The sequence below is a fragment of the Micropterus dolomieu genome, linkage group LG10 (assembly GCF_021292245.1).
Source record: "Micropterus dolomieu isolate WLL.071019.BEF.003 ecotype Adirondacks linkage group LG10, ASM2129224v1, whole genome shotgun sequence".
NCBI classification, from domain to species: Eukaryota; Metazoa; Chordata; class Actinopteri; order Centrarchiformes; family Centrarchidae; genus Micropterus; species Micropterus dolomieu.
Window position 1 is genome coordinate 117,750 of NC_060159.1, and position 13,112 is coordinate 130,861.

A 13,112-nucleotide genomic window follows, 5' to 3' on the forward strand; every position below is an offset into this window, starting at 1 on the left:
ATTATAATCAATATAGTAACATTATATGATTAATATATTAATATTATACTAAGAGTATATTATTAAATGAACAACAACTTTAATTTCATGTTATAAAATTATATGTTGCCACGCTTACTAGTTCCTCCTTCAGGTTGTACATTGAGCCTCTACAGTGGACAGATGTAGATTTAGGCACAACCAGGATGGGGATCAGGTGGTTACAGTACAAGGGGATTTGCAATGCTGTATTTTTATTGTAGGCAATGTGGCCAATGTAAGGACAACTTTAACCTTGTTAACGGGTCAACAAATTGCACAACAAAAGTAAGAAACACAAAACTTGCTGGGGCTGATGCACAACACCTAAACACTGAGCCCCTCCACACTTCTTACCAGTGTGGTAAGACCTAAAAGAATTTATCTGTGCACAGTAAGGTCCCAGACCTAAAAGAAATCCATTGTCCAACAGTGATTTCTTGACTACAGTACTTTTAACCCCAAAGCTTTCCCGATTCACACATCGGCCCCAGGCCTGCCCTGCTTACACGTCTTCTGTCACGCACATGCTGTTTTGTAGCGAGAACTGTTACACTTGAATAGCCTACTCACCAGAAAGAGAGTGCCAGGTTCTTTATGGATCACAGTGGTGAGGGAGCCTCAGACACTCAGGCGTCAGTCCCTCAACGTCTCACCTGTATTTTGGAGGGGAGGTTTGAAGTCCCAGAGTCTCAGACTCTGGCCGTACGGTTTTCACCTTCAGCTCCGAGCGTCCAAGTCCTCTTATGCGTGTGATCCTGTCGAAAACGCCAAATTGTGGTGGGAATGAGTGTGTTCAAATAAACAGCTCAGGCAAACACTTGTCTTTCTGTGAATTTTATTCAAGTCTTCTGCAGAAGGAAATCACTGGGACACACACACATCAGAGTATCATCCGAGTGAGCTGCAGTGTCTCAGCACATGCAGCTTTTAACCTAATCTCAGGGTCGGAGCCCTATCTCATCAAGGGAACATGATGTCTTTAGTGTTCCCTAAGGCACACTCAACGTAAGACTATCATGTTCAGATACATTTGGTGAACCACTTAAAGTCATGACCCCCCGGACATATCATAAAGCATCACCCACATTTACCTTCCGTTGACCCCATACCCTAGAGACCGGAGGCCCCTAGTGAGATTAGTTACATGGCAGTGTTTGGAGATGGTTCTCATGAAATTCCCATTACAGTATCTTGGAAAAAGTAAACAAAAAAACCTAGAATTTAATTATAATAGAATAGTTAATGGAGCGCAGCCATGAAAGTGTCGGAATTCAGAGTGAGTCCTATTCTGCGCTGTGATTGGCCAGCTAGTGTTATCGGGGTGTGACTTAGCAAAGAGTCAATTGAGGTAACAGGTGAGATAAGGCTTACGTACAGGTCATGCTTAGCAGTCCCCAAAAGGAGAATATGCTCTCTGCCCCCTGAATTTTTGTTCCCTAGTGAATCACATTAAGCCTGTTGCAAAGAATCTTGGTGTCTGGTTCGATAGTAATTTAAGTTTTGAGCAGCACACCACAAAGCTTGTGCAATCATGTTTTTATCAACTTAGAAATATATCAAAAATACGATCTATGTTAGATCTAGGTTGCAGAACCAGAACAAAGAAATATGAGCACATCACCCCTGTTTTAGGTCCATTACAGTGGCTCCAAGAATGTTTTAGAATTGACTTTAAAATTTTATTGATTACTTTAAAGTACGTACCTTGAGAGCCTTGAACTCTTTTAAGTCCCTTCTTAAAACATACTTTTATTTACTTTTAATTTTATTCTATTTTATTTTATTCTATTCTATATATATTTTATATTTATTTAAAACGTCTCTTAAGTGTTTTCTTGCTGTTATCATGTATTTGTTTTGTTTTATTGTTTATACACTTGTTAAGGCACTTTGTAACTTGTTTGAAGAATGCTCTACAAATAAAGATTATTATTTATATTTTTAATATTATTATTATTATTATTATTATTATTATTTGATAATGAACAATTGGGTCTCCATAGAAGAGCCCCCCCCACACACACACACCCCTCAGTTAAAGTGCTAGTCAGCCCTGGCTCTGTCCATGAGACAGCTGCTGACTGTTTTCTGTCTTCCAGCCTTTAACCACGTGCATGTCAGCCACTTGAAATGGGATGCACTGTGTTTTATTTGCGCCTTCACAGCAAGGCACGCTGCTTGGCGTGCGCGGGTATAAATTCATGACGGAAGCCTGAGAAATATTTAATGAATTTAACAGGTTACTAATTTAAGGTTTAGACTAACATATCTTCCTTTAGTTACTAGAAGCAAGCTTCAGTTTTTTGGGTGGAGAAAAGGACAAGAACAGGTAGGCTAACCAGCAGATTTTACCTACAGACAAATGTACGGTAGGAAATGACTAATACATCATAAACTCCTTTTTAGACTCTTTACTGTAAAAATGTGTATGTTTTGGTAACCTTAAAAAATGTAATTCATTTCACAAAGCTCTGCCTAACTGCAACAGGAGAAATATTACTAGCTTATCTAAGCTATACAAACAAAATCTTTAGCCAAATACATTTTAAGTACAGGACATGGTGTTATTGCTACTTCTACCGAAGACATAGACTTTAATACGCCTTCCAACATTTGATTAAGTATACCAAGCAGGCAAAACTCATCTATAGTAAAGTTGTAGTGATACATACTGTAAGTAGTTTTTGTAATATTTCTACTACTGAACTAACAATTATTTTTGATTAATTGGTTGATAAGTTTTCTGATTTTGAAGAAAGTTTCCCAGAGCCTCAGGTGACATTTTGAGACATTTAGTTTTCTCTGACCAACTGAAGAAAATGAAAAGATATTCAGTTTACTGAGAGAGAAAAACAGTAAACACTCACAGCAGACGCTGCAGCCAGAGCATGACAAGTGACTTAAACAATAAATGATCAAAATGGTTGTTGATTCATTTTCTGTCTGTAATTGATGAATCAATTAATCAACAAATAATTTCAGTACTAGATTTTATACTAGACTAACTGGCATGAGATTTTTTAAATGGCAATTGATTTATGTCATATATGTGTATGAGTGCTGCTGTCTTACACACAATGAAAAGAGCAGCAGAAAGTGAAAGACATTATGGCAACAGGTAGAAAAAATTATGCTGTATGTATGCTGTATCATTAAACTGTAAAGTTGTTTGACCAGCACATGCATACTTTAACCCACCCCCCCTTTTGGTTTTTCATCGAAGACATTTGTTGGCAGATATTTTTAGTCTTTTTGCCCATCCACAGTCTCTAAACAGGCCTTACAAGCACAGTCATGTCCATCCATCACCTGTGTAGGTCTCAGGACTACAATGAACATTCAGTCTGCCATCAACAAAGAGGTCTTCATCCCTCGTGACGAGCGGTTGCTAGTGGCAGTGGAGGTGCGAAGGAGGAAAAGGAAGAGGATGTCGTTCCTGCCTGCTGGAGCCAAACCAGACTATGCTACATTCATCTGCATTTCAGGTTAAATCCAGCTTTTATACTTTTTTTATTCGGTGAAAATTAGCTAAGCATTCATACTGGCTGAATGTTCTCTTACTGCCAATTTTAGTTTAGTGCTGTGGCTACATTTCATTCATTTTAAAGAGTGGACAAAACAGAAACGAGGAAAAGTAAAGCAGAAGACAAATGAATTACATTTATTTGATGTACATTTCTTAAAAGTACAATGTGCTTACACATTACACACGGTACATTGGGTGAAAGGCGGACAGGTCGCCAGTCCATCGCAGGGCTAATTTCAAAACTCTCTTTTTAAAACAAAAATGTAGTAGTGTTGATGTAGCCTGAGGGCATGTCAGTCTTCTGCTATTGGCCGGGTTTCTCCCCCACCTCTCTGTCCTCACTACATCTATTTTTTGTCTTCATCCACCTCTTAATCATTCCTATCACTGTTCCGTCCAGTTCATGCAACACCGGTATTTGCAGTGATAGTAATCAAGCAGAGCAGTAATGCACCACAGAGTATAGGGCAGGTAGACTTAAAAATGATGAATTCTCATTAAATCATGATGTTAGTCACGTAATATTACGAATTTATTCTCAATATTTAACATTTAGATGTAACATTTATGTGTTATGTTTATAAAAGTAAAATAAAAGGTAAAATGTTAAATTAAAATATAAATGGTAAATATAAATGTTAAATCTAATTGTTAAATATAAATCTAAATGTTAAATGTTAAATTAAAATGTCTCGCCCAAAATGTTTAGAAAATATGCATGTAGACCACGGTCCTTGATGTGTCCCTGCTCACACCACTGACTGTGCATCAGCCATGGGATCCGCATGTGACACAAATAGTAAATCAGAAAGACAGATGAAGATGGTGCTGGATGCTGCAAGCAGATTCTTGGATAAACACTACACTGAGGGCAGGATTGCACCAACTCAGACAACTGAGTCAATGTTATTAAATGGACAATGTTGTAAATGGGAATACTTTGGGAGGACACTAAAAATATTGCACTGGGAAACTGTTTAATCCTATGAAAGCCTGAAGTGGCCTAAACTATTCACACATTTTTTCCCCCCCGTTTTCCCATGATAACGGGATAATTAAGGATTTTGAGATAACAAATGTTGTTTTCCCGTGATAAAAGGATTAATTTCTTATAGATCTCGAGATAATGAATGTTGTTTTCCCGTATAACAGGATAAATTTTATTGCGATCAAGAAATAAAACAATGGTTTAATACAGGGGTCGCAAGTAAGTTTTTTTTAGGATAATTTAAGAGGTTTTTCATTGTCCAGGGTAGCTCAGTTAGTAGAGTGCAGGGTTTGCAAGCGTTGTTCAATTTCAAGTTCAAGTTTATTTACATGGTACATTTAAAAACAACCCTAGTTGAGCAAAGTGCTTTCCAGGTTTAGAATACACAACAAATATACACGACAAAAACAGTAGAAAAGATCAATAATGTCAATACTCAACTCTGTTTAAAGGCCAATAAATAGAGATGGGTCTTTAGGATTTGAAAGTGTCAGCAGTCCGAGTAATTCTTATTTCAACAGGTAATGTATTCCAAAGATTAAATGTAAATGCTCCGTACTTGTATAGCGCCTTTCTAGTCTTTTCGACCACTCAAAGCGCTTTTACACTACATCTGCATTCCTAAGTGCTCAAACGGAAACTAACATTCACACTCATTCATACACTGGCGGAATAGCTGCCAGGGGTAATTCGGGGTTCAGTATCTTGCCCAAGGACACTTCGACACGCAACCAGGGGGAGCCAGGGATCGAACCGCCGACCTTCCGATTAACAGCCAACCCGCTCTACCTCCTGAGCCACAGCCACCCCAATTAGAGTGGGATTAGGAGCAGCTATTGAAAATGCTCGGTCACTATTAGATTTTAACCTTGATCAAATCAACAGGTCGGCCTCAGGTTGTGTGTTTGATCCTCATATTGGGTGGATTTTTATTTATTTTTTTATCCTCAAAAAATTTATAATGATAATTATAATTTTTTACATGCTCGCAATAAAGCATGTGTGTGGGTCCCTGGCAATTGGTCCACATCCACATCCACATCCATCAACATTTCACATTTCCTGATGGCTATTTTGGAGGTGTGTCAAGCACCTTTGGAAATTTCTTAAGGACATTCAGAAGAGTCTGTGATGCATGCATGACACACCTCTGAAACAGCTGTTGGGAGATGTGAGATTGGATTCCCCGAATGAGAAGCACAGGAATTTCCTCTGCCTGGAGATGCTGGGGAAATGAAAATAAGTGTCCAGAGGTTGATGCATGTGAAACGGTCTGTAATAAAAACAAATTCAGCCAAAGGTTTGGGTGCAAATTGAGCACCCAAACCTCAGATTGCAATCCCTGCGCTCTACCGACTAAACTAACAAGGGACACTAACTATCTTGTAAATGCTCCGTACTTGTATAGTGCCTTTCTAGTCATTTCGACCACGCTTTTACACTACATCTACATTCACCATTCACACACATTCATACACTGAGCCTAAGTGCTCAAACAGAAACTAACATTCATACACTGGCGGAACAGCCGCCAGGGTCAATTCGGGGTTCAGTATCTTGCCCAAGGACACTTTGACATGCCGATTAACGGCCAACCCGCTCTACCTCGTTAGCCACAGGTATTAAACTATTATTTTCTAGATATAATTATTCCGTTATTATGGGAAAACAACATTAGTTATCTTGAGATAATTATCCTGTTATCACGGGAAAAAGGAGTAAATTTTTTTTTTGAATGGATGGCCACTTAGGGTTTCCGCATAATCCAGTAGGTGGTGGTAATGCAACATTTCAGAATGCCAACCGCCAATCTAAAACGTTTCCAGTTTACTCTTTGTTTCACATGTGGATCCCATGGCTGATTCACAGTCAGTGGTGTGGACGGGGACACTGCAAGGGGCGTGGTCTGTTAGCATATTTTCTAAACATTTAGCTTTACATTCAGCGAGAAATTTTAATTTAAGATTTAACATTTAGATTTAGATGTGCTTCACTCACGGGTAGTTGGAAGGCAGTAAATGAAAGAGAACAGGTAATTCACCTTCCTTGTTTCAGATTACCACATTAAGCAATCAGTCTGGATTATAACCTGTAGTCACATTCACACTCTTCAACATTTCGTTCCAGCAGCGCTTTTTTTAGAGATAGATATACTTTATTAGTATATATATACTTTATACTTTTGCAAAAAGCCTCTTTTGTGTGGCTTCAACAGCCACTGTTGCTCAGATCAGATGCATTGTTAAATGGTGCATCACAGCAGCCATTGTTTAGGAGAATGCAGGGTTTGCAGAGATGCAGGAGCAGAGCTATCAGTAGACATGTAATCCCGGTGACAGCCTGTTGCCAAAAAAAAGCCAAAAACACAAATTAGTTGTGCACCGGAACCACCAAAAACCACCAAAAAAAAACACCTGGCAGGTAAAATAAAACAGCAGGTTAGTAAGACATAGAGCATGTTGGGATGCAATGGAAATCTGTGTAAAGTAGAGTTCACTACAGAATCAGGAAGCCATCCATCCATCCATCGTCAACCGCTTATCCTGCGTACAGGGTTGCGGGGGGCTGTAGCCAATCCCAGCTGACTTTGGGCGAAAGGCGGGGTACACCCTGGACAGGTCGCCAATATCAGGAAGCTATGACTAAACTAAAATAAGGAAAATGAACATTTTGAAAAGTGTTTATCCAAAGTTTTCAAATTTGAAAGTGGCAGTAGTGTCCTAATGTTGCAGTTTGATTGATGTCTGTTGGTTCATTTCCAAACTGTTTTATTCAGAGCCCTTTTCATAAAAGAGACTAGAAACTAGACCATACTCTGTGATGTTATTTACAGAAACCCAGCAATTCATTACTTATTCATTACTTTGCATGGAAATGGTTATGATATTTAAGATGCATTTAAAAACTAACTAACTAACAAACAAACTAATTTCATATCCAATTGTGGTAGTTCAGCCCGAGATATGAAGTCATGCATCATCTATTCAGGTACAAGCTGATAGGTGTACTATACAGGCTTTGTAAATTGTCAGTTCTAATCACTATTCAATTCAGTTATCATTAGTTTTCTTATTGTGCTTTTTATATAGAGCAGGTCTAGACGGGACTCAGATATCATTGATATCAGAGTACCAAATCTAACTGAAAAATCATTTACTATAAATGGTCAGCTACTTTACATAAGTGCCTCTGACTAAAATTATTAATTATTTAATAATTATAAACACAAGATTTCTCAATAAAGCTGTTTTTCTGTACAGTTATTACGTAAACCGATTGTTCCATTGTTAAAAGCTTTCCATAGGGATATCGTTTTTCCTGTGTGATCTGTTTGCCTAGTGACCAACACGAGGCCACATCAGCTCCTCATTACAAAGGTGAAGCAATTTGGTGGCTCCTCCTCCTTCACCAGGAGGTCCCAGTGGACGGTGGAGCAGCTCCGACAGGTCAACGGCATCAACCCAAACAAGGTCAGTAGCAGCATTTGGAGATTCTCTTCTTACCAGTAGATTTATACACAGGTGTATGTCAACGTCAGTTTTCTGTACCCTGCTCTTCCAGGACAGCCCAGAGTTTGACCTGGTGTTTGACAATGCTGTGGATCAATGGGTGGCAAGCTCGTCAGCAGAAAAGTGTATCTTTGTCCAGATCCTGTACCATGCCTGTCAGACCTACTGGGAGGGGAAAGCAGGGAGTCTGGGAAAGGCTGTGAAGCTGGCCAAGGTGGGTCACCAGAAGATAGCATCAAGTCAGCGCACTGTGCACGAGGGTGGAGCTAGTCCCAGTGACTCTCCACCAAAATCTGCATCCAGAACCCTGCAGGCCCGACGGAAGAGCTACGTTCCTCCCAGACAGGCAGAGTTCATCAACTGCCAGTCCAAACTCACAGGAGGTAGTGTTACATGATTACTGAGGTTTATGATCTTCTAGAAATCATTAGGTTCATGTGTGATGGACCCCAGATGTGTTGTCCCTGTTCTTTCAGACGCCTGCACCATGAATCTGGTCATTTACCGTTGCAAAGCCTTCTTTAATCGTATGAAGAATATGATGGTTGCAAACCAAAGTTGCTCACCAGGTCGAGGTAAGGCAGTGATTAAAGAGGCTGATCGTAAAAGTTTACTTCTCATGGCCCTTCTCAGCCTGTGAAAACTGTCATATAATGTCTTCTGCGGCTGTGGAGGGGCTTTGTGACTCTGATGATGCCATGATGACATCATCTGGGAAACTACTAAACTTTAAGAGATCTAATAATTAAGACTATGGCTAACACAATAGCTCTTTTATCAGAATGTATCCTCATTACTATTTTGTTGTTTAAAGGATAGACTGCTGGTCTGCACATGTTTGTAGTCGTGGGAAACACAAGCTCATAAAGCATACCTGTCATCAGTGGGATTTACAAATAATGGACATACCTAACCTTTTTCTCAAGGAGCACATGTGTACACTGAGTATCACAGTGAAAATGTAACACTGAGTTAATCAACAATTTATTATAGACATAGGTGTCATTTACACTGGGGACGCTGGGGACATGTCCCCACCACTTTTTGAAATGGCTGATTTTGTCCCCAACACTTTTTGAAAGCATAATTTATTAAATTTACAGTTAAATAACAAATGAAAATGCCTTTAGAAAGGTTTATTTGCACATTAAGAGCACATAAGACATGCAATACAATTAAAATAAAGAAACAAATTTGCATTGCAAAGTAAGTTAAGCTAAAATAAACAAGCTACTGATTATAAAATGACCCAAAAATGTGCAGCACCAATCAGTAACTTTAACAACTTCTTGACACAGTTTCTTGGTTAAGTTTTCCTTTGCGCTCCCTTTGAACATGACAAAAGGAAGGAAGGAAGACTAAAGATGTGTTGCCTCAGCATGGATGATATCAAATGAGAAGAGTTGATCTACAGGAGAAAAGGAATGCCTGAGAGCTGCACTGCATTATATTTTATTATATTTATATATTTTGAAATAGTCACGTGCTACCTGAATTTTGTGTTTCCTTTTACATAAACAAAAACATTTCCACCATAAATTGCAGGAAATTAAGTGTTTGAAGATCAAAATGTCCGGGAGGGAGGTTCCCCAGACCAAATATCAAATATCATGGCATTGAGGATATCTTTAAAACTAGGATCTTAAGGATCTATTTGTCCCTTTCTTGTGAACCTAATGTCATGTATTGTGATGTCTCGTGAGCTAAGTGTCTCTTCACACCCCTAATCTGAGCCCCTATATCCCCACCACTTTTCAACACAAAGTGACGCCCTTGATTATAGACATATTTATACAACATGCGTGTGTTCCTTCTTCTTGTGTTCAATTATGATGTCAAACCAGTGGAGTACTAGAGAAGTAAATACTTCTGGTATCTGGACACTTTGCAGGGGCCTTAAAATGTTATTAAAGCTTTTTAAGTTTTTAAAAGCGTAAACGTCCAGTGTCAAAAATTCAATATAATAACCATAACTATGTTTTAGTGGTGTATGAATACCTTACATAATGAACCATTATGTTTTTTTAATCTTAGAATGAGACATTTCTATCTACACATGCTGCGGGTCCTCTTACATGGTTCTGTTCTTCTTCTTCAACCGCTTTTCTCCTTTTTCTTCTTGTTTTATTGTGGGTGCTGTTTGGTAAAGGTCTGGCACAACCAAGGCACGTTCATTTACTGCAAATGGATGGCTCTTTAGCGCGTACATGCGCAACACTGGGTATCAGAGATCTGTAGCATCACCAGTTCATTAACAACTCCTGCAAAGAAGATGCTCAGTTGAGTCAAGGGTCAAACAACACTTCTGTTTACTCAACAGGAAGACTGTTTTGGCACTGCTTCCTTTTCTCAGGGACATTTCAAATTTTAATAGGGAACATAGGGAGCTGTTTCAGTGTAATCTGGTATTCAAAACAACAAACTTCCTAGCACAGGTGTCCTGCCTAATTTCATTGTACACCACCATGACTCCTCAGGTCATGTCATCCTTGGCTTGTGTCTCTCAGGGTCAATTTCCCTTTTGTCTATTGTCCTCACTGTGCTGCAGCTCTCTCCTGCTGCAGGAGAAAGGCTTCTCTGTCATCTGGCGGTCAGATGAGAGAAGACTTTGTTCTTTTATCAGTACAATAGCCGGTCTTTAGAAAGCCTGGGGCTCCGAGACTGACCGGGAGCACGGCGCACCATTGAACGCACTAACAGGGGCAGTGTAATGGTGTGAGATGTGCCAGGCTGCAGCAAGGTACCAAGTTACAGTTCAACAAAACTTTATGCTTTACCTATGAAGCAAGTTCAACATACCAAGGAAGCTGCAGGCACCAACTAAGTGTTCGTTCAACGTCACTTCCAAACATTGTTCTAAATTAAATTCAGAACGCAACAAAACCAAATATCCATTCATAACATAAAAGCGCTCAAATAATGGTGAAAGACTAAATCTCAACATTTACTGGGAACTCACCTGATTACCTGCCCAGGTACAGGCCAATCTCTGTAATATAAGCAACCTAAAGTTATTATACACAAATTAATATTTACTCATAATATTTAGCCTCACATAAAAAGAAAAATGAAAACATTTTTTTTTTTTAGACGGCTGTGATAGACCATAGTAAAATGGTCTTGAGAAAAAGCATAAGCTACCATGACGATGTACCTGGTAAGATGTAAACCACAGTTTTAGGACTGAAATCCCACAGTTAACCCTGAAGTTACCACTCAAACCTCACATCCAGCTTCATAATTCAGGCTTCTGTAGTGCTACTGACAATGATAGTTAAGTATGATGCTTTGGTGAGTCAGGTTGTCTTTAGAGGTCAGATTTCTTACTCACAGACACTTAGCAGGGTAAATGGGATGAATGGGTGGTTTTACAGTTCAAAATACAGAAAACTCAAAATTGTGAATTGGTTAATTGTGTTAGTACGCTTGCCATCAGCTCCAGGAAAACAAAAGCAAATTTGTGTGCAGCTTGATTTTCATCACAACTGGGTACAAACAAACAGAGTTGGTAAAGCATTTTGTTTCCCTTCTTTTCCTTCCCATGCCAATTGCAGCATAAATTAGCAAGACAGACTGCTTTTGTGTTTCTGGTTTGGTGCAGAAACACAAGAAAATGTGTGTTCTTGTAGGATTTCAGGGGTTGCCTAGTGACATGACTGTAAATATTCTCCTTGTCTTCCAGTATGTTGTGGGGCTGTCAAGACTTAAAAATCTTTGTTTGTTGTTGAGACTGATGTTATGTGTGTGGTAACCAGAGGGTTTCAATGTGCTCAGTTCCCAGGTTAAGACTGTGCCCGTTGAAAACAGCAAACACCTCTGAAATATATTTGAAGCTGCAACAGCAATTTTGAAGTTGTCAGCGAAAGTGAAACAGAAGTTGATAACTGACATTACCAGCTGTGCTGCCTTGAGATCATGCAAGGCGATTTCAGTAACTGTGAGACTGTATGCTCAAAAAGCAAACTGGCTGTTCTGTGTTCACACTTGGAAGTGAGATGGCCACTACATTTTGTTTGCCTAATCCTTATCCCCATATAATGCTGGCACTGTTCTCTACAGTATTTGATTGATGTCTTACTTTCAATACACTCACTTGAATATATTTCTCTTTACTTCCTTTCTCTTTTGCATGTATAAATAGGTCAGCCTGGGCAGCGAGTTACAGGTAGCACTATGGGTAATGTAGTCCAGAGGGTGAATGTGGCTCTGGGGGAGCGTGGAGAAAGACTGACTCAAGCTGAGGACAAGACTGTGGAGCTGATGCACAAAGCCCAGCAGTTTGCAGACACTGCTCACAAGGTGACATAAACATACAGCTCTTTGTACAAGAGAAAGAATTGGTAATATTTTCATTTTATGGAAATGTAAAGGATTTGAATATGTATTGGATTAGTTTTCATTAAAATAAATATTTGACATTGTTTTATTTCCCATGCAGCTGGCCTTGAAGTATTCAAAGTAGAGTCTAACTCTACATGAAAGCCTGTCTGCGAGAAACCAACTGGAAAAGCCTTTGGACTGTCACTAAACTGCTTCTTCTATAATTGCGCACAGCACAGAGAACTAAATCCCCTGTCTCAATTTGAATCTTTGCTTTCCCTGTTCTGTCATCGTCACTCTGTTCAGTTTGAATGTTTTGCCTGCTGATGAATCTCCTATCCTTCATGACAAGAAGAGAGCAGGGTGTGTAGATTTAAGCTGCAGTTACTTAACTTTGTTCTTTGTATAATTACTTTTAAACATTTATTTTGATGCCAGTGAAAGTCACTGCATTGTTATTATCCAGCACTTACTACATTATTTGAAATACACCTTCCTAAGCTGAGATCTGTGACAGGTAGTACTGCCCGTAATGTATCCGCACATGGTTTGGACCTAACTGTATAACTGCACTAAATGTTTGATTTTTACCTATTCTGTATTTCGTTCATCATTCTGTGTTCCTGATGTGTTTCTGCGTATGTGTGCAGTGTGATGTTCATATTGATGTGTCCTGAACACTCATCAAACTGTCACTTTATTTTGTCTGCTGCACCATGTCCTCTGCTCTGTGTATGTCATGGTGGTT

General features: G+C 39.2%; 1 protein-coding gene across 1 annotated transcript; it reads left to right on the forward strand.

Moving 5' to 3' along the window:
* The first annotated feature begins 3,352 nt into the window (after positions 1–3,352).
* Positions 3,353–12,506, forward strand: stxbp6l (syntaxin binding protein 6 (amisyn), like). Its single transcript, XM_046061334.1, has 7 exons — positions 3,353–3,506; positions 7,875–8,005; positions 8,097–8,427; positions 8,521–8,619; positions 11,020–11,025; positions 12,186–12,343; positions 12,483–12,506. The coding sequence occupies exons 1-7, from the start codon at positions 3,353–3,355 to the stop codon at positions 12,504–12,506; spliced, it is 903 nt and encodes a 300-aa protein (XP_045917290.1).
* The last annotated feature ends 606 nt before the right edge of the window (positions 12,507–13,112 follow it).